The sequence below is a fragment of the Mandrillus leucophaeus genome, unplaced genomic scaffold (assembly GCF_000951045.1).
Source record: "Mandrillus leucophaeus isolate KB7577 unplaced genomic scaffold, Mleu.le_1.0 Scaffold728, whole genome shotgun sequence".
Taxonomy (NCBI): domain Eukaryota; kingdom Metazoa; phylum Chordata; class Mammalia; order Primates; family Cercopithecidae; genus Mandrillus; species Mandrillus leucophaeus.
In genome coordinates this window covers 898,540-923,413 of record NW_012107897.1, presented here as the reverse complement: position 1 = coordinate 923,413, position 24,874 = coordinate 898,540, and the positions used below count along the sequence as shown (strand labels likewise).

The window sequence follows — 24,874 nt, the reverse complement described above, 5'->3', positions numbered from 1 at the left end:
TCCCCCATCATGTTGAGGATGAGTAAGATCAAACCTCACCAGAATCTGGACTCCTTGAGAAGAAATAACAGCATTCAGCTTTTCTGACCCAAAGTCTTCAGACACAAAGAATGTCTGGACTGGATAATGACTGTTTTAGTTACTACCTCTTGTAGGAGGAGGTAGAGATTGTCACCTTGATCCACTCTTATCAGAGACCCACTCTTGTCCAATTATCGGAACTACCTGATGTCTTCCCCGATAAGGAAGCACACTTATGATGCAGAAATGCTAAATTATGACCTCACCCCATTTCCCCCTCATCTTATTCCACACACACATTTATAAAAACATGATTTATAAAGGATGTCTGATCACAATGACTGGAGCTACATGGAAGCCAGGATTCTGTGCATTAGAACTCTGAGTGATTCTTAATGGAAGGAAGTAAGGAAAGTAGAGTGTGGGAAAGCTAGCGATGCCTGAACCTGGATGTAAGGCATAGATGGCGCCATCAGCCACCTTAAGGCAGTGACTTTACAAAGGAGTAGCACAAAATCAGAGTGTAGCTGAGTTCATTTCATTCTTCCCAGATCAAGATGGAGAAGGGAGAAGGCCTGACGATGAGAGCGGAGTGAGCCCTGGGCGTAATGGTTCCACACCAGAAGTTCTGAAGGTCAAGGTCCGGAAGCCAAGATTCAGCTGGGCAGGCTGCATCTCTACAAGGCAGCCTCAGATGTTCATTGTCAAATGGATGAACTGGGGGAGTGGGGAGAGAGAGAGAGAGAGAGAGAGAGAGAGAGATATGAGGGGTTGTTGTCCTTCCATGTCCCTTCCAGCCTCAGCCTCAGGAGTGGCCCCAATTTGCTGACATCACAGGAGATCTGCTATTTGATCATGTTGCCTGCCAACTTGGATGCCTGTCTCAACAGGAAACCATTTAAAAAAAATAAATGAATTCTCAGCACTTGACATTTTCTGGAGGTTCTGAGTCCTTTCCGAGTGAGCTCACATCAAGCACAGATGGTAAGACAGAGACGGGAAAATGTGCTTTCTCCCTGTTAAGAAGACAGCCTTGCTGAGGCATCTTGGGTAAGGCAGTATTAAGTGCCTTTTCCTTGTTGAAGAGGGGTCCTCTCACCTTTGGGAGAGAGGTGGCCCTCCACCACGGAGGGGCTGCAGGAAGTGGAAGCAGGTTCTGAAGCCAGTGGGTGTTACAAGTGAGCTGAAGAAGTAGCATGGAATTCCTCCTCATTTTCCCTCCTGAGTTCACCCTGCCTCCTCCTTCCCAACAGCTTGCTTATCACAGCATGGTGACTTGGGGCAACATGATTATATGAGATGGTTTTTTTCTCCCTTCTCTGTCCTCCTTCCTGGGCACAGCATATATAGTATGGGGGTTACTCTAACAAAAAGTGCACTGGCTCTTTTAGGAAAGTGACTGTAGGTGAGGCCAATTCAGCCAGGAAAAGCTCCTATTGCTTCCTGGGATGGGTCAGGGGAGAAGGAGAGAGACTTTAAAACATGGATACTTCAACTTGGCTGCACACTGGACTCACCAAGGGGATTTAAAAAAAACAACAACAACGTTTGGGCCTCACCCCCAGAGATTCAAATTTAATTGATCTGGGGAGTGGCTGGGGTATCAGAATTTTTAAATCTCCCCAGGTGATGCTAGCGTGCAGCCAGATGTTAGGATGGTAGGTTTAGAGGGAGAGAATGCAATGGTTTTCCCTGTTGTCCTGCAAAGTGATGATATGGGACACAGCAGGAACCCATTCCAGTCCCTACACCTGTGGACACTTGGGTTGGAGATGTCCACACTTCCACCTTGAATCTGCAGCACTGGAGTACTTCCTCCATGCTGCTGGTGCTCTGGAGCCTTTGACTAGCCAGGAGGCCACTGAGTAACAAACCTTCCCACTCTCTCTTTCCACTGTGGACCAGGGACAGCCATCACACTTTTCATGTTTTTTAGTGGCATTACTTATCATTTACCTTAAAGTAAATGATAAATAAAGGTGGACCTAGGGGTCTCTCTTGTTTTCTTTCTTTCTTTTTTAAGAGACAGGGTCTTGCTATCGCTGTCATCCAGGCTAGAGTGCAGTGGCGAGATCATAGCTCACTGCATCCTCAAACCCCTGGCCTCAAGCAATCCTCCCGCCTAGGCCTTCCAAATAGCTGGGACTGCAGGTGCACACCACCATGCCCAGCTTCCTCTTATTTTCATAATAGAATAGTTTGAGTGTGCACATCTTTCTGTGGAATCTTGGAGTGATCAAAGGAGGTATAGTTATTACATGTGTCCTACATGCTGAAGGTGAAAGACAAAACTAGAGAAGAAAAATGCCCAGTTTCTGTTCTCAATGAAATAATAATGCATCCAGGGATCTGAGATACACGCTTGAGAAAATTAGTGACGAGTCAACATAATTGCCAAATTATATGATACTATTATAAAGCAAAACTTTTGGTGTAATATATTAAGGCCTATGTCTCTTTCTGTAAATGGTTAAACCAAGGCACAGAGCAGCCTGATTAATCGAAATCAGAGCACAAAAGAGGGGAGGAGGTACAATCCTCTAAAACACATACTGTCATCAAGCTCTTCGTCTTCAAATATTCAATAAAATGTTATCCAAACCCAAAGTTACTACTGAATTTGGAAATGAGCTAACTGTGAGTGTGAGCATGGAAACTGGTGGAGAGGAGAAACCCCAGAGATTGGGGAGGAGCCACGGGCCGCCTGGCTTTAGTGTTATTAGGCAGAAGAGAAAGCAGACCTACAAAGAGAGATACAGGGAGGGAAAGAAGGAAAAGGGAGATAAAAATGACAGAAACCACTGAAGGAAGCTGCTCCACAGGTTTCCCTCTGCCTTTGGGCAGGGGAATGTCTCAAGAGCGTTCTCAAGCTTTATGTGCACAGGAATCACTAGGGTCCTGTGAAAGGCGACTTCCATTCAGCAGGTCTAGGGCAGGGCCTGGCACTCCGCATTTCCAACGCTCTCTCCTAAGTGATATCTGCGCTGCTGCTGACCCATGGACCACCATCTGAGCAGACGGGGTCCACGGGGATCCTCTGGGGAGGGGGTGATTGAAACCCCCTAGAATCCTTCTCCCACGCCTCTGACACTCGGACCCATTGTCTCCCACCCCCATCATTGTGATGACCCCGGTAACTGACCAGTTTTGTACTTGTCAGAGTTTGGGGGAGCATCATGGGAACCACAGGACAACATGAGCAAGTGAGAGTGAGCAACCTGGCAGCTGGAAGGCAGGCAGGCTAAGTTACCCAAATGACAGAAGGAAGAGAAGGACAAGAAGGCAGAGTCTGCTCACTCACTCAAGTCAAGGTGATTAATCTCTCTATGCCTCAGTTTCCACCCTGCAAAATGGGGATATTGGTACTTAGCTATTGGTACTTAGCTCGCAGAATTATTGTAATAGCTCAATTGATTACTTAATAAGTAGTATCTCAAAAATATTAGCTATTTTGTTGTAATCACTCCCACAGCTAGATGTCAGGCCTCGCATGAAATCATGGGTTCGGCAAACATTTATGGAGCTTGGACTCTGCCGGGCCCTGGCTGGGTCCCTGAGCAGAGGGTCTGGATTGGCCATACCTCATTTATAGTGAGATGAATGAACTCCTTGTTCTTCGTACTGAGAGCCTGGAACACCCCTGATAGGAGAGACGGGGGAAAGGCATCCTTTTAAAGAAAATTCCTTTACCAAGCTTGTTTCCCAGCGACCAAAGGGCCTTTCACTGGAGCCTGTGGGGAAGCTGCTCCATCTGGTGGTAAACACGGACTTTCATTAAGGATGGCGGCAGGACTCGGGCCGGCTAAAGGGGAACTTCTCTGAATGGATGGAGGTCTCCAGTCCTGTAGCAAGCCAGTGGTCACCTAAGCCAGTCAGCCGGCCGGCGGCTCCTGGAGCCAAAGCAACTCCCCTATCTTAACCTTCTGCGGGGTACAGGGCCCTTGAAATCCATGGGCCTCAGAAAAAAAGCACATGTACCTAAAGTTTTGCATGAATCTGAAAGTTGTTAGTCTCGCCCTTGTAGGAAGGGGCTGTGGGTGCTGTTACAGGACAGGAGGAGTCCAGCGGCACAGGAGAGCATGCCAGCACTGAGCCGGAGGCTGGTCTACCACATGGTGTCACCTGAGCAAGTCACTGCTGTCTCTGGGCCTCAGCCTCCTCACCTTCAGAAGATGAGGTTAGGCCAATTAGCCCTGGCTTCACTTGAGAGTCTCACAGGCAGCTTTAACAATACAACCCAAAGTGGGGCGGGGGACCGTCACTGAACACAGGAAATGGAAGAGAACCAACAACCAAACACGGTGACTGGGTCTTATGTGGATCCTGAGTCAACCAAGCAACTGTAAAAAGGTGGCCTGGGAGATTTGGGCATGCACTGGGCACTAGAGAACATTGAGGGTTTGCTGAGAATTTTGTTAGGCATGGAAATGGCATGATGATGATGCTAAAAACAAGTCTGTCAGCTTGAGATAGTCAGATGAATGGACAGAGTTTCTGAGATCTGCTATTAAATTATTTAGGGGAAAAAAGTGTGTGTTGCGGGAGCACAAGGAAAAAGTCAGCAAGATGATGATTTTTGAGGTTGGGTGTAAAGGTCTGGAAACACCTGGCGAATTTGTATAACTCCCAATGCTGTGTGCCACCCCTGAGATTCTAATAGAATCGGTCAATTGTGCAGCTTGGTCATCAACATTTCTTTAGGCACCCCTGGAGATTGTAATGTATAGCAAAGTTTGAGAAGTGCTGGTGTGAGGTGCATGGGAACCTATTATGATTGTTTATATCTAAGTGGAGGGTTGACATTTTTACAATAAAAAGTTAAAATAATACTGGAGTAAAGCTCCGTCCTTGGTAATTGTAAAAGTCCTCCAGGCGAATCTAATGTGAGGATCCCAGGGTGGAAGGTGTTAAGCCTATAATATTCCTCTATTATAAGAACAAGCTGAGGCACTCCCACCCCTCTTGCTGGGAAGGATTAAGCCTGGGTGGTTTAGAAAGGGAAAGAGCAATTGAGAGAAGAGAAACTAGCAAATCTCATTATTTCTAGGGTCAGCTCTGACCACCCTGTAAGTCTAATGAGTGATTCTCTTTCAGGTGAGGTCTTTCTAGGATGCACCTCTCACTAGCTACCAGTAACCCCTAGGGAAAGCCCAGTCTCACGGCTTGATATACTAGCCCCTTTGGGGCCTGCTGATCTCTCTGTGGTTTTCTCTCATCATCTCTTAATCAACACATATTCATTGATTGTCCATAAATTATGGCTCTCCTGGAGCTTAGAGTCTAGAGGGGCTGTGCTTCAAGCAAGTAATTAGTGTTCTATTACCAAAGAAGCAGAGGGAGCTGTCATGCTGATAACCGAGGGTCACAGCCCTCACCTTTTAATTTTAATTTTATTTATTTATTTATTTATTTATTTATTTATTTATTTATTTATTTATTTATTTATTTATTTATTTTGAGATGGAGTCTTGCACTGTCGCCCAGGCTGGAGTGCAGTGGCACAATCTCAGCTCACTACAACCTCCGCCTCCCAGGTTCAAGGCATTCTCCTGTCTCAGCCTCCTAAGTGGCTGGGATTACAGGTGCATACCACCATGCTCGGCTAATTTTTTGTATTTTTAGTAGAGGCAGAATTTCACTATGAGCTGGTCTTGAGCTCCTGACCTCATGATCCATCTGCCTCAGCCTCCCAAAGTGCTGGGATTACAGGCGTGAGCCACCGTGCCCGGTCCCTTGCCTTTTTTTTTTTTTTAAATCAAGTATTCGTACCTCGAAGTGGCCTATGGAACATAGATTAGAAAATACCAAGCAGGATCAGCTGCATAATTTGTGAGGCCCAGGGCAAAATGGAAACGCGGGGCCTCCCGCTCCTATGTTATTAAGACTTCCAAGATGAAAACGCTAGAGCATTAAACCAAGCATGAGGCACCCTTGGGGGCATGGGTCCCTTGGCACCTGCACAGAGGGCATGTCCTCGTAGTCACCCCGGTGCTGAGTTACAGGCCCTGGACATGCTTCATTCAGCCCCACCTTCAAAGCCACCTGTGAGGGGCAGGATGGCTATGACAATAAACTGCAAACACTGAAGCTCACGGGCACATAGTCTCTCTCTATTTGTGGTGTAACAAATCTTGTTTAAGGTAACTGGGTTAACGTCTAGGGCTTACAGGGTGGGGAGGTGGGGAGGAAGGGGGACAGAGACTCTCCTGTTTCTATATGTTATGATGGGATTTAACCTGAAATTGAACCTTTCCTCAAACACAAGGCACAAACCTGCCCCACCCCATCATCCTCCCAGAGGCACTAGGAATGTATAAAGAAAGGCGATGCTAAGAAACACGCTGCAGGGGAGGCTGGCACTTTCTGCTCTCTAGCTAACGGCAGAGGCCCACAGGTCCGCACACATCAGACCATGGCTCTCTGTGGTCTGTCTTTGCCATTACTTTCACCAGGCTGTTTCCCATGCGCTCACGGAGGGTGACTGAAGATGCCACCCCGAGTGCACCCTCAGCCTCGCTGGACACTTACGGCTCGCATTCTCCAGCCGGACCAGGCAGTTGAGGAAGTCATCGAAGTCCATCTGGAGCTCCTCATCCGCATACCTGAGCACGATCAGCTGTAGGAGGTGGCTGCTCAGCTGAAAGCCTGTGGAGATGAAGGAGGAGACCCAGGACCCGCCGTATCCGAGCCCCGAGGTGAGTCTGCACCTTTGAGGGAGCTCCCAGGCAGCCGAGGAGAGGCCTCAGAAGGGGGAGCCACTGTTTCACTCCTCAAAGCTGGGGTCCCCACACCCAGTGGGACTGCTGTCCTTGGTGTGAATGCAGTGTGAAAGCGTGAATCTGCAGTGCAGGGGCGAGTGTGCGCGGGACTCTCAGGCATGCTTTCTGTGTTTAATGGCTTCCGAGTTTAGTGAGTTCATGATCTTAGTTTTGACACCCATGTCACCCATAGGGTCTCGCTGACTTTACAGGAAGCTTCGTTTGGGGGAACTTAACACTGGTGGTGTCTGAGCCCCACACTCATTCCTACACCAGCCTCCCCTCGTGTTCTATGTCTCAGGTCACTTCCAGCTGTGGCTCTAGAACGTTTCTCAGAGGGGATGCTGCTGCCCACGGTGAATGACACTGTGTGAGGGGCCCATTCCTACACATCCACGATGGGGGAAGAACGCCAGGCTACGGCCAGGAGGCCTGGATCTGAGCCCTGGCACTGCTCCAGCCATGGCATACGGGTTCAGTTCTCTGGGCTTTGGTTTCCTCATTGTCAATTGAGGGGTTTAGACAAAGTGAAGTTCTTTCTAGATCCAATATTTAGTGCTTCTATTTTTTTTTTTTTTTTTTGAGATGGAATTTTGCTTTTGTTTCCCAGGCTGGAGTGCAGTGGCGTGATCTCAGCTCACTGCAACTTCCGCCTTCCAATTTCAAGCGATTCTCCTGCCTCAGTCTCCTGAGTAGCTGGGACTACAGGCGCCCGCTACCATACCTGGCTAATTTTTGTATTTTTAGCAGAGACAGGATTTCACCATGTTGGACAGGCTGGTCTCAAACTCCTGACCTCGTGATCCACCCGCCTCGGCCTCCCAAAGTGCTAGGATTACAGGCGTGAGCCACCACACCTGGCCAGTGCTTTGATTTCTCATCATTGCCCTTAGAGGTGATTTCTTTCCCCCTTTCATTTTGGTCTACATGTTCGCTTTCTAGGAGGTGTTCGCAGGATTGTTCAGAAATCCACCCGGGGTCTTTCTGCTTCTTTGTAATTCCAGCGGAGGAGCAGGCGGGTCAGGCGCAGAGCGCAGAGTCTCTGGTGCCTGCATGGCAGTGCTGGCAGCCGGCCTTGGCCAGAATCCTGGTGTTTGGGGCTAGAGCAGGGGGATGAGGGGCGATCCCCCCTACACCACGTCAGAGTAGGAAAGACATAGCCATACCCCTCCTCTCTGAGCGCTCCCTTTGTCCCCTGCTCAGTTCCTCCTCCTACCCTGGAAACAGAGTCACCACCCCCTAAGAAAATCAGGTGCCCTTCTCAGCCTGGCACTTTGCTCATTTGTAAATCATCTGATTTTCTTCTCCCTGACATAGGACCTGAGATGGTCCTGGCCGTGTATACTTCATCCTTTTATCAGGCCTGAGCCTGGACATGTTTCCAGATTTTGCTTTCCCTGGGAGGGAACCCACTTTAAAAGGTTCAGGAGGCCCCTGTCTGTGAGGTGTGCTTGGTGAGCAGCACAGGCGGCCCGGCGGGTGGGAGGTCTGCAGAGCACCCATGGAAACTACGGTTGTGTGTGCAGGACATGGGACCACACAGAGGCCGACGGCCATCCAACCCCAGACAAGGGTGGGAAACGCCACCTGGAGCCCAGCCTTCGGGAAAGGGAGCAGGGTGTAAACTATGATGCAGTCATTGGTTTGGATTCAGAGTCTGCTGCTGATAAAGCCCGGGACAGGGCCACAGGTGGCAGAGGGGCGTGCCGCCCACAAACCATGGGCGCTGCATGCTCTGTCTCATCCACAATAACAACCATCTGAGAGCAGAAATGAGACGTTTGGAATCACTGCAGCTTGCCACCAAACAGCTATGTGTTAAGTACTGGGCCAGAAAACATGGTCAGAGGCTATGAGGCCTCCAGAGGGCAGGCCAAGTTCAGTTTTAGCAGACACATTTAAAAAGTTTCTACCAGTGTTCACAGCAGTTTAAAATGAGGGCCCTCGCGTCAGCAGGTGAATCTTGGGTCTGAACCCTGGTGCTGCCACTCCAAGGGCCATGACCTTAAGAAGCACCAACTGGGCTCAGAGGCCCACCTCCTGGGCAGCAGAGAGAACACCTGCCATCTGCTCAGGTTGCCCATGGGCAGTACCTGGCATGCAGTCAGCCACCTGCATTCCAGTCTTTTCTTTACCTGCAGCTTTCAGTGCAGTCCGCAGTTCATAGGTAGACATGGTGCCGGACTTGTCAGCATCAAACCGAAGGAAAAGGTTCTAAAGGGTGGAGAGCAGAGGCATTGAGGAGGAGCGCACCTGAAAGGCATTGCCGATGGCAGCAAGTGGGTGACAGCTAGCCTGGGGGAGCTACCCTCCAGGGGCTGCAGAGGCCACGGTTGGACTGGGCCTTCCAAAAGAAGTGGGTCTCCCTTTTGTCTTCCTTTTCATCTTGGGTGGAAGCACGGTGGTACTCCCATAAGCATCGGAATAGCATGATGCTGTTTTCCCTTCTCCCCTGTCTGAATACAACTCCTCTAGCCTGCAGTCTGCTGCACCTTTTTAAATCCCCTCCGCCCTAGGCGCACAGGTTCCCCTAGAGGCCAAGCCCTGCTCCAGGTTACATACAATCCACTGCTTCAGCTTGTCCCAGAAGACTTTGAATTCATCAAACTCCAGCTTCCCATTCCCGCTGGTCTGTGCCGTGTGGGTTAAGGGAGACGTGAGCAGCGTTTCAGCCTGAGGCTCCTCGTGGGACCTCAGCTCTAGGACTGCAGACGGGGAGGGCTGATGGGCTGGCCTGGGTGACACAGGTTTGGGGCCCTGGGGAAGTGGTTTTAATGGTTAAACCACAAATCTCTGAAGAGGGGAAATGGCAGAGGTGGGATGGGGGTGCTCCCAGAAAGTTCACAAAAACAGAATTCCGTTCCCTTAGACGGGATCCCAAAGTGGCAAGAAGACCCCCAAGTTCCTTCAAAAGCTTCCCACCCCTGCCCCTGGGCAGGCTTGTGCATCTTGATTCTGATCCAATTTCAGCTTCGGGGTCCCCCAGCTTTGGGTTATTTTCTGCGAAGAAGACTATTCTACTGGCTAAGGATGTCATGTTCTTGGAGAGTCTGAACTATTAAAGATTACTCTACTGTGCTTAAAGCTCGGATCCATGTCTATTTCTGTTCAAATATTTGGAAGGATACATCCATCAGGGAAATGATGTTTTTACAGGAGATCAGGCTTAGCTTCTTGAATTTGATGTCCTTTTCTGAAATTGCACATGAAAGCTGAATTCGGTTGACTCCAATAAGATAAACCTATGTACCCATCTGCTGAAAGCCCAATAATGTGGCTAAAGCTGGGGCTGCTGGAGGCTGTGATGTGGCTACTGTCTTATGATGCTGGTGGGAGTAGAAGTTAACATGACCTTTCAGAAGGAAAATTGGCAAAATGTGAAAAAAGCAATAGAAGTGGGAATACGCCTTCATCCATTTATTCTAGTTCTAAGAATCCCGAGCAAAGAATTACATATGAAGATTTTTGTCATCACATTATTTATAGTGGCAAAAATTTGGAAGTGAAATAATGACCAATAGAAAGGCATGGTCAATACTTTAGGCTATGTCTATGTAATGGAGTATTATACGACCCTGAGGAATCATGTTTTTGCAGCCTATTTAATGGCAGGATTTAAATTTGTTAGAGAAATTTGTACTCCCATACTACTGCTGGTGAAAATGTGAAATAGTCACTTTAGAAAAACAGTTGGATAGTTTTTAAAAACATTAAACACAGAATTAAACAATCCTCTTAACTAAACATATAGTTAAGAGGATGGTTATGCCACCATGTAACCATAGACCGTGGCATGGTGATGGAACCATCCTCATAACTATATACCCAAGAGAAGTGAAAACACATGCCCACCCAAAAAACTTGTACAGGAATGTTTACAGTTGCATTATTCATAATGACCAAAAACTGGCAACAACCCACATGGCCACCAATAGATGAATGAATAAACAGAACAGGGCCCATCCATACGATGCGATGTTATTTGGCTATAAGAAGGAATGAGGCATTGATACATGGATGGACTTCGAAAACATCATGCCATGTGAAAAAAGTCAGTCAGAAAGGATCACATATCGTATGATTCATTTTTTTTCTCCCTGAGACGGAGTATTGCTCTGTTGCCCAGCCTGGAGCGCAATGGCGCGATCTTGGCTCACTGTAACCTCCACCTCCCAGGTTTAAGCAATTCTCCTGCCACAGCCTCCCAAGTAGCTGGGATTATAGGTGCCTGCCACCATGCCTGGCTATTTTTTTTTTTTTTTGTATTATTAGTAGAGACAGGGTTTCATCATGTTCACCAGGCTGGTCTTGAACTCCTGGCCTCAGGTGATCCGCCTGTCTCGGCCTCCCAAAGTGCTGGGATTACAGGTGTGAGCCACTGCTCTCAGCCTATGATTCCTTTTATATGAAATATTCAGAATATGTAAATCGAATCTATAGAGAAAGAAAGTAGATGAGTGGTTGCCTGGGGCTGGGGGAAATGGGTACAGGGCTAACCCTGTTAACAGGTAAAGGGTTTCTTGTTGGAGTGATGAAACGTTCTAACATTGTATGTCTACACATGTGACACATATGTACATACATGCAGATACACGTATGTTAAGAGTGGTTATTTATGGTGGCGAGATCATTTGTGATTATCTTTGTCATTAGGCTTTTCTGCATTTTTAAGAATTTTCTACTATAAACCTGCATCATTTCTGGAATCAGGAAACAATGAAAAGCTATTTTAAAAGTCGGCTGGGAGGAGCAGGGAGCCTGGGGGGTTGGGGGGGACTCAGGCAGTGTAGTTGCTGGTCCCTCCATAGGCGCCCTGGGACCCCGATGTGGGCAGCACTTACTCTTTCGCAGCACAGCATTTAAAACATACTCAAGTTCCTCTGCGGTCACCTCCATGTCCTGTTGAAGTGGAGACAATTGCTTTTAATAGCCCTCAGCACCTTCTTTTTTAGTTTTTTTTTTGTTTTAAATCAGTTCTGAGCTTGATTTGGCTCAAGTGACAGGCCAGCCTTCAGGACCCTGCTCTGGGCAGATGTACCTATCTCCTGTGTGGCTGCAACTACATGTCTCATATGTCACATGTTTTAGGGACATGCCAGCCCAACTAGGAGAGAGCCTAACTTGAGAGGCGTCTCAATCCAGGAAAGCACCTGGAAAGCTGGGCAGGGCAAGGCAATGGTTTCCCAACTTCCCTGAGGGTCAGAACCGCTCCTAGAATTGTCCTAAGCTCCTCAGATGGTTCCTATGTTGGAGGTAGTTTGGGAAGGCCAGATTGAGTCTTCCTCTGCACCGTAGAACCACCTGGAGAGCTTTAAAACAGTCCCACATCTGGGGCTTACCCCAGGGACTCTTGAAATCAGAGGACCTGGGAATATGGTCCTATTTTTAAGACCTAGGGGTTGATTTAGAATTAAGAATAAGGGTGAATGATTTAGAATTAAGAATAAAGGTGAATTTCAGAATCATGGATCTAAGGTGCTCCGGGAAATCTCGGCAGTCCCCATCCCGGAAGCTGGTTAGAAATGGAGAGTCTCAGGGTTTTTTTTTTGATACAGGGTCTTGCTCAGTCCTCCAGATTGCAGTACAGTGCTGTGACCACAGCTGACTGCAGTCTCAATTTCCCATGCTCAAGCAATCCTCCTACCTCAGCCTCCCAAGTAGCTGGGACTATAGGCAGGCACCACCATGCTGGGCTGATTATTTTTGCAGAAACGGGCTCTCCCTATGTTGCCCAGGCTGCTCTTGACCTATTGATGAGGAATCTGTTTTTTTCCCAGGATGCCCAGGTCACTTTATACACATGCATGTTTGAGTAGCACTGACACAGACCTCATTTTGGTCAGGGTTTTGCACTAGCCATGTGGAATGCTGTGGGGTGCTTCTAACACATGTTCGCCCTGGAGCCTCTGGGCCTGGGGAATGGGGATTTGGGATGTTTGGTGTTGGTGAGAAAATACTGCACCAGCCAGGCCTCCACTGAAAGAGGAGGAAAGAGAAATGGAGCCACGTGCCCAAGTTATCCAACTACTTGGAAGAAAAGCAGGACATGAGTCGAGGAGGGCTGAACTCTAGAGGTACTTTTCTGGTTGTTAATCAAGGTCGACTGAAACTCCTGCAGCATTCCCCGCTTCCCTCACAAACCCTGGATCTCCATCTGACAACTCCTGTCCCTCCCGCATTCACTCCTCTGAGCCTGTCATGCGGGGTCTGACCCAGCGTGCTCCAGATAGCGCCTGGAACAGGGAGGTCACCACTGCCTTCCCCCGTCACCACGCTCCGTTCCGCCCAGGGCTGCGCTCAGCCACCTTCCTGCTGTACTTTAAGCAGGCACATGAGCCACCCCTTTTCTCTATCCCATCCTGTTGTCCCCTAATCTCCCTGCCTTGCCTACTTATTGCAGTGCCTAATATACTACCATTAGACAGCCCCTAGGTTTAGATATCACCATTCCAGGTGACCCCTTTCATAATTCAGGAACCCCAGTTGAGTGAAACACAGGAAGCTAATAGAGTCATTAGCATTTTGACATGAATTAGTTCATCTGCTCATTTTATTTATGGCTCCAAGGGAGCACCTGTGGGGCAGTTTCTAGAAAGACTTCCCTCCCCCATGCCTAGCAGGTGGAGGAAGAGCCTGGATCTGTGTGAGGCTCCATCCAGGGTCCCCAAAAAAGAAGCTGAACAGTGGAAAGGACTGGGATAGGGTGGGGGACAGGAAGTTGCAATTTAATAGGAACCCCCTTGAACATGATCCCCTTTACTACAGCAGACAGAGTATTCTAATGGCAGTGATTTTCAGGCAGAGTTCAAAGGAGCCACCTCTTCAAGCCTTGCTCTAGCCTCCCAAAGAAAGTACCTGGGGCCCGGTGTGGTAGCTCATGCCTGTAATCGCAACACTTTGAGAGGCTGAGGCCAGAGGATTGCTTGAGGCTAGGAGTTTGAGACCAGCCTGAGTGACATAGTGAGACTCTTTATCTTTTTTTTTTTAATCAGCCAAGCATGACGGCATGTGCCTATAGTCCCGGCTACTCAGGAAGCTGAGGCGATAGGATCTCTTGAGCCCATGAGTTTGAGGCTGCAGTGATTTAGGCTTATACCACTGCACTCCAGCCAGGACAACAGAGTGATACCCTGTCTAAAACAAAACAGAACTAAAAAACAAAGTGTCTGGGTCCATTCTGAGCTCCTTTGGGCTCACTGGCCCCATCCACAGCCGCAGACTGTGTAAGTAAGAGATGTTGTAAACAGGGTGGTCTTTGGGCCTTCCGTGATCAGTGCTGGTCTTTGCAACAAGCTCCATCATGCCTCGGGACGATGTTGCTGACCAACCCCACAACTGCAACCCTTTGCGGGAAAGCCAGGCCCAGGCCCTCAGCCTAGTGGGGAGATGGAAGCAGGGCGTGTCCTACCTCACCAGCGACTTGTTCGAACAGAGCTCGAAACCGCAGCTCCTCCTCTGTCTCCTGGTCAGGCGGAGTTGGCTTTGGGGGCTAAAAAATAGCCGAAGAAACTTGCACAAAATGATCCACAAAAAGGAAACATGACAAAAATAGCAGGAAAGAAGCCGGGAGCCTCTGTGCCCAGCCCCATGTCACCCTCCTGATGCGGTGTGCACAAGCTGCGTCCTGTAGCGTGAGGAACATTTTCTCATGAAGGCTCTTTAGAAGGTGAGACTGGAAGGACTCTAGTAGCTGGACCTGTGGTGCCCTTTTGCCTTACAGACGAGGAGGCCAAAGAACCCTGACCCCTGCCTAAGTTAGGTCCTGGCCACTGGATTTTCATGCTTCCTGCACTTCCTCTAGCTTACCTCTTACCACCCTGGACTGCAATGACTCACTTCATCATCTGTTTTGATAGCTGGTAAAATCACTGAAGGCAAGAGTCTGTTTCTAGCACTGGGCTTGGTATATAGAAAGAGCTCAGTAAACGTTTTGGGTGGTTTTTGGTTTCTTTGGTTTTTTAGCACCATTAATAAGCTGTGCCCCAGCATGCAGAAGCAAATTCCCTCCTAAAAGCAGATCTCTGCTGCCCCTGGACGTGTCAGACCGTTTCCAGCTATAGCATCTCAGCGCCTCTGGAGAGTCCTCCAGCCTTTGGATGAGGGTGAAACCACCCCCACGGCTCCCCCTCCACACACACATAATGGAGGGGAGATGTAATGTGTTCCCCTGAGTCCACAGTAAAAAACATCTCCCTGCCTCTCTGGTTTTCTTTTCACTGACGAGTTTTCTTAAAATACAATTAAAAGATAATCTACCCCCTTCAGAAGTGGCAGCTTCCTCTCAGGTGCAGTTGGTAGTGTGAAAGTTATTCAATCAAAATGAAGTCACTAATGTTGAGAAAACCCTGACAAGTAGAGCTTGGGAAGGCCAGAAGGTCCTCATGCTTATTTGCCTGATAACAAAAGTATCACAAAAGGCTGCAAAAACCACAACCTTTCACAGAGCCCTTGCAACCATACACAGAAATACTTCTACCTCTGCGTAGCAACTGCCTGTCCAACATTAGCCTGGCCTCACCTTTGTTATTGATCTTTGTAGCCAAGGATAATTATTTCAAAACAATTATGTAATCCTTCTCATTTTTTTCTTTAAAAACCTTTGTCCTCTTTTACCTCCCCAAATATGTGCATAGTTTACTGTGGCATGTATATTCCCATGGCAGTGCTTTATCCCCAAATAAATAGCTTTTCTTTTAGAGAGTGTCTCTGTGTTTGTTATTTCAGTTGTGTTATTTCAGCACAGAGGAAGATGACATTGAACACAACTTTATACCAAGCACCCACCTCACTTCCATGCCAGGTCCTTGTGTACTAGAGGAGCACAGACTAGAAGACACACATCTTGGTCTCCAGGAGGTTAGAATCATAGACGCTTACTTGATCGCATATAACCATTCCCAGAACCGCAGAGTTTTACATGACTCTGTGATTAGAAGGAAGGTTTCCAGAACCATCACCTGAATCCTATACTCCATAGCAACATCAGAAGACTCACCTCAGGAAGGTCAATGTCTACATTTCCATCCATATCCCTGTATGGGCAGAAAAACACACAGCCTCAATTGTGGATTAACTTCTCATTGGGATCTGCAGAGGTGAAGAGTCCAGAGCTGTTGGAAGGTTCTGTCCCATTGAATCCCTTATTGTTCAGTGCTGTTTACATTTCACAGAGTTTGCAGACCTCATACATTGACACCCCCACCCTTAGTCATTCAGCCCTTGCTCAGAATGCAAATAAGAGGGACAGCCATTGTGTTAGGCCATTCTTGCATGGCTATAAAGAAATAGCAGAGATTAGGTAATTTATAAAGAAAAGAGATTTGATTGGCTCACGGTTCTGCAGGCTTTACATGGAGCACAGCGCTGGCATCTGCTCTGCTTCTCAGGAGGTCTCAGGAAACTTACAATTATCACAGAAGGTGAAGGGGTAGGGGAGTTGCCACACACCCTTAAACAACCAGATCTCATGCAAACTCACTATTGTGAAGACAGCACCAAGCCAGGAGAGATCTGCCCCCATGACCCAAACACCTCCCATCAAGCCCCACCTCCAACACTGGGGATTACAATTCAACATCAGATTTGGTGGGGACACATATTCAAACTGTATCATTTTGCCGTGGCCCCTCAAATCTCATGTCCTTCTCACACTGCAAAATATAATCATGCCTTCCCAATAATCACCCAAAGTCTTAAGTCATTCCAGCATTAACTCAAAAGTCCAAAGTCCAAAGCTTCACCTGAGATAAGGCAAGTCCCATTGCCTATGAGTCTGTCAAATCAAAATCAAGTTCCAAGATATGCAAACTCCATTTTATACTTCCAAAATACTATGGGAGTATAAGCATTGGGTAAACATTCCCCTTCCAAAAGGCCAAAAGAAAGGGGCTACAGGCCCCATGCAAGTTTGAAACCCCACAGGGCAGTCATTAAATCTTAAAGCTCCAAAATGATCTCCTTTGACTCCATGCCCCACATCCAGGGAACACTGGTACAAAGGGTGGGATCCCAAGGCCTTGGGGAGCTCTGTCCCCGTAACTTTGGCTGCTGTCATGGGTTGTTGAGTGCCTGTAGCTTTTCCAGGCTCAAGGTGCAAGCTGCCAGTGAATCCACCATTCTTGGGTCTGGAGGATGATGGCCACCTTCCCAGAGTTCTGCTAAGCAGTACCCCAGTGGGGACTCTGTGCGAGGCCTCAAATCTCACATTTCCCCATCTGCATTGCCCTAGTAGAAGTTCTCTATGAGGGTTCTGTCCCTGCAGCAGGCTTTTGCCTGGGCATCCAGGCTTTTCCATACATCCTCTGAAATCTAGGTGGAGGCTGCTAAGCCTCGTTCAGTCTTGTACTTTGTGTGCCTGCAGGCTTAACACCATATGGAAGCTGCCAAGGCTTATGGCTTGCACCCTTGCACCTTCTGAAGCAGTAGCCCAAACTGTATCTGGTGCCTTTGAGCAGAGACTAGAGCTGGAGCAGCTAGGATGCAGGTAGCAGTGTCCTGAAGCTGCATAGGGCAGTGCGGCCCTAGGCCTGGCCCATGAAGCCATTTTTTTCCTTGGCCTGCGATGGGAGGGACTGCTGCTGCAAAGTTCTCTAAAATGCCTTTGAGGCCTTTTCCCTGTTGTCTTGGTTATAGCACTTGGCTCCTTTTTTGTTATGTAAATATCTCTAGCAAGTGGTTGTTCCACAGCCTGCTTGAATTCCTCTCTCGAAAAAGCTTTTTCTTTCTCTGCTATATAGCCAGGCTGCAAATTTTCCAAACTTTTATGCTCCACTTCCCTTTTAAATATATACATTCCAACTTTAAGTCATATCTTTGCTCCCACATCTGAGTATAGGTTGTTAAAAGCAGCCAGGTCACATCCTGAATGCTTTGCTGCTTTGAAATTTCTTCTTCCAGATACCCTAAATCATCACTATGAAGTTCAAACTTCCACAGATCCCTAGGGCATGGACACAATTCAGCCAAGATGTTTACTAAGGCATAACACACATAACCTTTGCTTCAGTTACCAATAAGTTCCTCATTTCCATCTGAGACCTCGGCAGCCTGAACTTCACTGTTCATATTACTATCAACGGTTTGGCCATAACAATTTAACCAGCCTCTAAGAAGTTCCAAACTTTTCCTCGTCTTCCTGTCTTCTTTTGAGGCCTTCAAACTCTTCCAACTCTTCAAACTCTTCAAACTCTGCCTGTTATCTAGTTCCAAAGTCACTTCCACATTTTCAGTTATCTTTTTAACAATGCCCCACTCCTCTGTACCAATTTTCTGTATTAGGCTGTTCTTGTACTGCTATAAAGAAATACCTAAGACTGAGTAATTTACAAAGAAAAGAGGTTCAATTGGCTCACAATTCTGCAGGTTTTACAAGGAAGCATGGTATATTCCCTAGAAGTTAACTTGACTCCTTGATTTCTAGGGAGGCCTAGGAAGCTTACAACCATGGCAGAAGGGGGAAGAGTCATGTCACATGGCAAAAGCAGGAGCAGGGGTGGGGCAGGTACCACATACTATCAACCACATCTCACAAGCATTCACTCAGTATCATGAGGATAGCACCAAGCCATGAGGGATCTGCATCCATGACCCAAACATCTCCCACCAGGCACCACCGCCAACACTGGGGATTACAATTCAACTTCAGATTTGATGGGGACACATATTGAAACTATATCAGCCATCACTAAGAACTTGTGAATTCTGGGTTTATGGAACTAAAAGAAGTTAAGCCAGCAGTCACTCCCTATTTCTTTGATGAACTTTAACAAAGGCAATGGATAAAGTGTTTTGTAGAATAGTAGCACCTCCAGTGACCCATAAACAGTGCAGTTGCATTACACATTCACTCTCCATGAACTCTGTATCTTCAAGGAGGATGCATATCTGTTGGAGACCATTCAGCCTACTAAGTGATAGGCATTGGGGAGGGGGTGCATTTTAAAAGATTACAAAGTTGAATCAGAACCAAAAAGACCACCTTTTTTTGTTTTGTTTTTTTTTTTTTTGAGACGGAGTCTCACTCTGTGGCCCAGGTAGGAGTAAAATGGCACTATCTCAGCTCACTGCAACCTCTGCCTCCTGGGTTTTAAGTGATTCTCTTGCCTCAGCCTCCCAAGTAGCTGGGATTACAGGCATGTGCCACCATGCCCAGCTAATTTTGTATTTTTAGTAGATATAGGGTTTCTCCATGTTGGCCAGGCTGGTCTCAAACTCCTGACCTCAGGTGATCCTCCTGCCTTGGCCTCCCACAGTGCTAGGATTACAGGCATGAGTCACCATGCCCAGCCTAAAGACCACCTTTTGAAGCTGCATCCCTAACTCCTGCGTCTCCTCACAGATGTAAATTCCTGATTCCTCTGGTGGGGTTGGGGAGGGATGGGTGTCTCTGTGCTTATGTTAGGGAAAAAGAGGAAAAATGATGCAATCATGTTTTTTTGCTATTCACATATTTAGGGGGACTTGTAGTATTTGGATAATAATAATATTAACAGGAGGAGCAGGCTTCAGCTTTTGATGATGCTAAAAACATTTGGAGGAATACAGTCTTATAGATTAAAACTTGAAGCACTCTCAAAGAAAAACTGATACAAAATCAAAATCAAAGGGAATACAAATAAATATTAACGTTGAATGAGGGTAGTCCTCCCTTTCCTCCTCATCCCCTGGGCATACATGACATAACACTTTTAGAACTTTTGTTTGTTTAATCAGGAGCCTGTCTGAGAGCTAAACCAATGCACACAGAGCTCAGTGTGAATTTTTGTTACCAAGTTACAGAGCTGATTCTTATACTCAGTATCATAGCAGACTAAAATATCTTGTTCAGAGCAAGATTGAGTATGGAGGTTTTTTTTGCCATGTAGAAGTTACCTGATGCATGCCAGTGACTCTGAGCTCACCCCACTAATGGGATAGAGAACAAGAGGCATGGCATTGGCATAACTTGGGTCTCTCTTGTTCTTGTCACCCGTAAGAGATGTCAATCTGCATGGATCTCATACAGGGTACTTTTGTGTGAACAGATACTAGGATACTCATCCCCACCTTGTACTAGTATCTGAGAGAAGGCTGGAGAAAAATTATCCGGTAGAGTGTTTAAAAATTTAAGACTTTTCAGCATCTATTTAGCCAAGAGAAAGAACCATGCCTTTTGTAATCAGCTTGAGAAACCCCACCAGACTTTGTAATTGAGTCTTCTCAATGCATGCCACCAATCTAATTCTATCTCACTAAACGAAAGATGAAACTAGAGTGAGTCATGTATTCACAGCTGTCTCTTGTTAACTCTGTGCAGATTGACTTTTTGTTGGGGACTTATCTAGCTTAAATACAGAATTAGCAGATTTTAGCATTCTCCGTAATCTTTAGAATATCGTCATTGGGAAAAGAAATGGATTCCTCTATCTTGAACCATTTTTCCCCCTGTGCCACAGAGCAACCCACGGTGAATGGGCAGTAAAGGGAAACATTTTCCACAGAGGTAACTGATATAAAATAATTTCGCCAAGACACTGTGAGGAAGATGCGGTGGAATATTGGGTATGTAAAATGAGAGGCAGATTTGCCAACATTTATTTGAATTGGAGGTGAAAGAACATGTCATTCTTGAAATTTGCAGTAGCCACTGCCTTCATCATGCCCAGAAATGTCTAGCATCCCTGCATGGGGCTCTTACCCCAGAAGCTTCTGTTAATAGGGTCTGAAAAATGAAGGGCTCCACCCAAGAGTGTCCCGTGAGCATGACTCTGGGACCAGTAGAAAAGAGCAACTTTTCAATGGTTTGCTTGAGGGAGGGAGGAGCAGAGCTAGAAGGAATATGTGCCTTGCCTTGCAGATGAGTTAACAAAGTGTCCTGCAGCCTGGCGTAGTGGCTCACTCCTGTAATCCCAGCACTTTGGGAGGCCGAGGCGGGTGGATCATCTGAGGTCAGGAGTTCGAGACCAGCCTGGCCAACATGGTGAAACCCCGTCTCTACTAACAATACAAAAAACATTAGCCGGGTGTGGTGGCGGGTGCCTGTAATCCCAGCTACTCTGGAGACTGAGGCAGGAGAATTGCTTGAACCTGGTAGGCGGAGGTTGCAGTGAGCTGAGATCACACCATTGCACTACAGCCTGGGTAACAAGAGTGAAACTTCATCTAAAAAAATTAATAATAAATAATAGAAAAGAAAGAAATTGTCCTGCCTTGTTTCTCAGGTACACATGGAAAACGGAATAATGGAGTCTTGGCTCCAGCAGTTCCCGGATGACTTCTGTGTGAATAAACTACTAAAAGAAGTGGGATTCTGGAAGCCGTTCCTCTGACTCACCGGGTAATGGCTTTTTTCTCTGAAAAGATTCTCAGACAGAAATCAGCTTCCTGGTGGGGCTCAAAAGTGCTGGGAATCAGGATGTACTCCCCAGGGGGTAGCTTGAACCGGTTGGAGACTTCTCTTAGGTTGATGAACGTCTTGCTTCTGGCCCGCGAAGCGTGGTATCTGAAGAAGTCTTTGTTCAGGTGTTCGTCTTTGTCAGGGCACTGCAATGGGCAAGAAAGGGAGGGATTTCCTAGGGAAGTTCCTCTTGGCTTTTCGGACACAGTTCATGGACTCTTGGTTGAGTCTCAGGCGTGAAACCGAGGAGGAGCTGCGAATTTAGAACTCAGATGGAGAACTCTGAAATGCAATGTGGTTCCCACCTACCTCGTAAATGGCATAGCCGATTGTCAGCACATTGGCACCAAATCTCTTGAGTTTCCTTCTATCTTTCTGCATCAGGGCTACAAGGAAACTGCACTCCTCCTGCCCCTCATCTTTCTCAGTCAGAGACAATTTTATTTGTGGATTGGTCCAAAAGGTATCTGTCATTTGGGAGAGGTAGATTATTTTCCCTTTCTTAAAAAAACACCCAAAGACCACACACACACTCACACACACCTATCCACCCTCATTATATATCCTACCAAACATGAGAAAGTAATACCTTCTCTCCCTGTTCAATAAGCCCTCCTACACTACTTCTGATAATCCCTAACGAGAATGCAAAGTATCCTTTCTTTCATTTCCACCTTCTCTTCAACCATTTCCTATGCAGCTTTTTAAGGACATTTTTCTGGGTCTAGTCTGCTAAAGCTTGTTCCATCTTTTTTTTTTTTTTTCCACTTAGTATTTCAGAGGAGAGTGCAGTGGACTTCTGGTTGTCCCCCGGCATCTACTTGATGGTGGGCAGTTTGAGTAGGATTGATCTCGATCACTGCTCCAGCATGAATTCTGATTGGTCTATGCCAGTCCCTTTTGCCACCGAAGATTGGACAAAGCCAATCAATGCATAGCATTCACCGGGCAATACTGGTTCAAGGAATTTCCAATTAGAGGGAAATTGAGAACTTTTGTTTGATAACCCCAGGAGCTTTGCTGTTCACGTGAATGAGGGCTCAGGAAGCCCTGGATACTGCTGCCAGTCCTCCTGCGATTATAAAGAAAGCCAGACAGAGAAAGAAGTCAATACAGAAAAGAGGGCAGAACAGTGAATTACAAGCAAATGGAATCAGGGCCCTGATAGAACTGTGCCTGAAGCCCACCCTACTTTTCCTCCGAGCTCTTCAATTATGTGAGATAATAAATCCTTTCTATTGCTAAACTGGCATGAGTTATGCTTTCCATTACTCGGAAAATAACCTAAGTGGTAAAACAAAGGAGTTTCCCCAAACAATTCTTACCCAACTAAATCTTTGCAGCCTTCTTTTCCCAGTCACTTTTGAAATCTTACTATGTTTCAGGCTTTCTCTGAGGACCCGGCCCTTATCCTTTGGTGTCCTGGGTTGGAATGGACACTTGGGAGTGGCAGAGAGAATGACAGGCAGCCTACCTACCCAGGAAATTGCGGCAGCCCCCAGCCGTGGAGCCACGAACCCAACTTCCCTGATGGACCGTCACCTCCCATTTGTGGACCGCATCTTCCTCCAGGGCATCGGGAGTGAGGTTGCAGATCTCCACTTTGTCAAAGTGGGCCTTGAAGTCCTTAAATGCCATCCTGCAACAAAGTGGAGAGACACGATGCACAGGAGGGCGATGGTGAGGGCATCATCCATTCACTCATTCATTAAATCATTCACTTATTCATTAAATCATCTTGTTCCTGTTCACAAGGAGTGGGGCGACTGTAAAGTGTGGGGAGATGGAAACATTTTTTAAAGTAAAGTAAAGGTTAAAAAGGTAAAAACTGGGGTAAAAATATAGATTTATTGTAGATGTTAAGTGCTACGGAGAAAAATCAAATTGGGTTGAAGGATGGGAGTGTAAGGGTGGGATGCTATTTTAAACAGGGAGATAAGGGAAGCCCTTACTGATGGGGCACATTCTGAGTGGAGATCTGAACTACCAGGTACTGGGCAGAGCAGCTCTCTGGGGGTCTAGTCAGATGGACAGCAAGGCCCTGAGGCAGAGAGGTGCTTGAGGTGCTCATGGAACACCAGGAAGGCACGAGGCATCCGTAAGGAATAAGATCAAGAGATCACAGTATGTCAAGTAGATATAGGGATTTTGGCTTTGACTCTGAGAAGATGGAGAGCCACTGGAAGGCAGTAAAGGGAGGAGTCACATGCTCCATGGCTGCTGTGTTGAGAACAGACTTTGGGGACACAGGTGGAAGTAGAGAGGCAGCCAGGATGTTAGTGCTGGTGTCCAAGTGAGAGACAAGGGTAGCTTGGTCCAGGCTGGTGGCATGGGAGGTGGGAACAGTGGCCAGATTTGAGACATATTCTGAGGCAAATCTTACAGGATTTGCTAATGGACTGGGTGTGGGGAAGGAGAGAATGAAAGGAATCTGGGTGTGGGGAAGGAGAGAATGAAAGGAATCAGGATGTTTGGTTTGAGTGACTGGAAGGATGGAGATGGGGAAGGCTGTGGTGAGACAGTTTGAGAGAGAAGCTCAGGAAGTCAGGTTTGGGCACATGAATCTGAGATGTCTATTATACATTCAAGGGGAGATGTTAAGTGGACCGTTGAGTATGTGACTCTGGAATTCCGGGCAAAGGAGCTGAAGATGGAAACCTGAGAAATAGTGTAAAGATAGTTTTTAAAGTCATGAGACCAGACGAGACGCCTAAAGAGTCAGAATAGACAGCAAGAAGGGGGACCACGGATGGGGCCCTGGGACACCTCAGTGCTAACAGGTTAGGAAGATGAGAGGGGGCCAGGACAGGATGTTGAGAAGGCGCTCAGGTAAGAGGAGGACCACCAGGGCGTGTGGTCCCCTGCAATCAAGCACATCAAGGGCTCCTGATGGATCAAAATGATCCAATTGAGCAAAGTGAGCAAAGTGAGAATTGGTGGCCTCCCTGGCAACATCAGGGTCAGTGGGATGGTGGGGCACACTCATAGCTGAGTGGAGTCGAGAGAGTAAGGGAGAAGAGGAACTGGCGGGCTTTGCTATAGAGGAGAGGAGAGAGCTGGTTCGGTCACTTGAGTGGATCAAGGGAGGCTTTCTTTTCTTTGCAGGTAGGAGAAATGATAATGTTGGAGTGCTAAGGTGAATGATTCAGAAGAAAGGGGGAATTCATACATAAGGGGAGAGAAGAGAGCTGCAGGAGGTACATCCTAGAGCAGGTGAAGGATGGAAAGAAGCTACACAGGGTTCAGAGTCAGGATTCCAGGAGGAAGGGCTCCATGCACAGGGTGCATGATTTAACACCACCAATTACCTCAGGCAGGCTCAGCCCAGGTGTTGGGGCAGCTCCTTCAAGAGGGTCAGGGCAACGGATCACTTACATGGACGCTCTTCTTTGCGGAGCCTCCCGCTGTGAATTTCTGAGTTTCCTCTGCCCAGCTTCTCCCACCTTCTGTACCAGACCTTCCTTCCACTAGCTTGACCTCAGGTAGCCTCTCAAACTCTGGTTTCTACCTCCTGCTCATATGCACTAACTAGTGTGATGATACTAATACCAGAACTCAGCTTTCTTCCTGCAGTTTTTGCTCCTCTCTTGTAACCCCCTAAGTCAAAGTCCCCTGTACTTCAAAATTCAAAGTTCATCTGTAATTTCTAATTTGACAGCTTAGGAATCTCTCAAGCACCCTGCACGTTTTCCACAAATCTGGGGAACTTAAGCCCTCATGG

At 47.2% G+C, this 24,874-nt stretch overlaps 1 protein-coding gene across 1 annotated transcript in view; it reads right to left on the bottom strand.

The window, feature by feature from the left end:
• Window positions 1–539: 539 nt before the first annotated feature.
• CAPN9 (calpain 9) overlaps window positions 540–24,874 on the bottom strand; it is a 54,071-nt gene continuing 29,736 nt past the window's right edge. The window contains exons 8-19 of the mRNA XM_011965471.1: window positions 22,632–22,792; window positions 21,463–21,620; window positions 21,091–21,299; window positions 15,775–15,811; window positions 14,188–14,268; window positions 11,621–11,678; window positions 9,908–9,972; window positions 9,342–9,410; window positions 8,915–8,993; window positions 6,550–6,666; window positions 3,603–3,661; window positions 540–738 (exon numbers count right to left, since the gene is read on the bottom strand). Of these exons, the coding sequence (XP_011820861.1) occupies window positions 712–738; window positions 3,603–3,661; window positions 6,550–6,666; window positions 8,915–8,993; window positions 9,342–9,410; window positions 9,908–9,972; window positions 11,621–11,678; window positions 14,188–14,268; window positions 15,775–15,811; window positions 21,091–21,299; window positions 21,463–21,620; window positions 22,632–22,792 (1,120 nt within the window). The 3' untranslated portion in view covers window positions 540–711. The remainder of the gene's footprint in view (window positions 739–3,602; window positions 3,662–6,549; window positions 6,667–8,914; window positions 8,994–9,341; window positions 9,411–9,907; window positions 9,973–11,620; window positions 11,679–14,187; window positions 14,269–15,774; window positions 15,812–21,090; window positions 21,300–21,462; window positions 21,621–22,631; window positions 22,793–24,874) is intronic.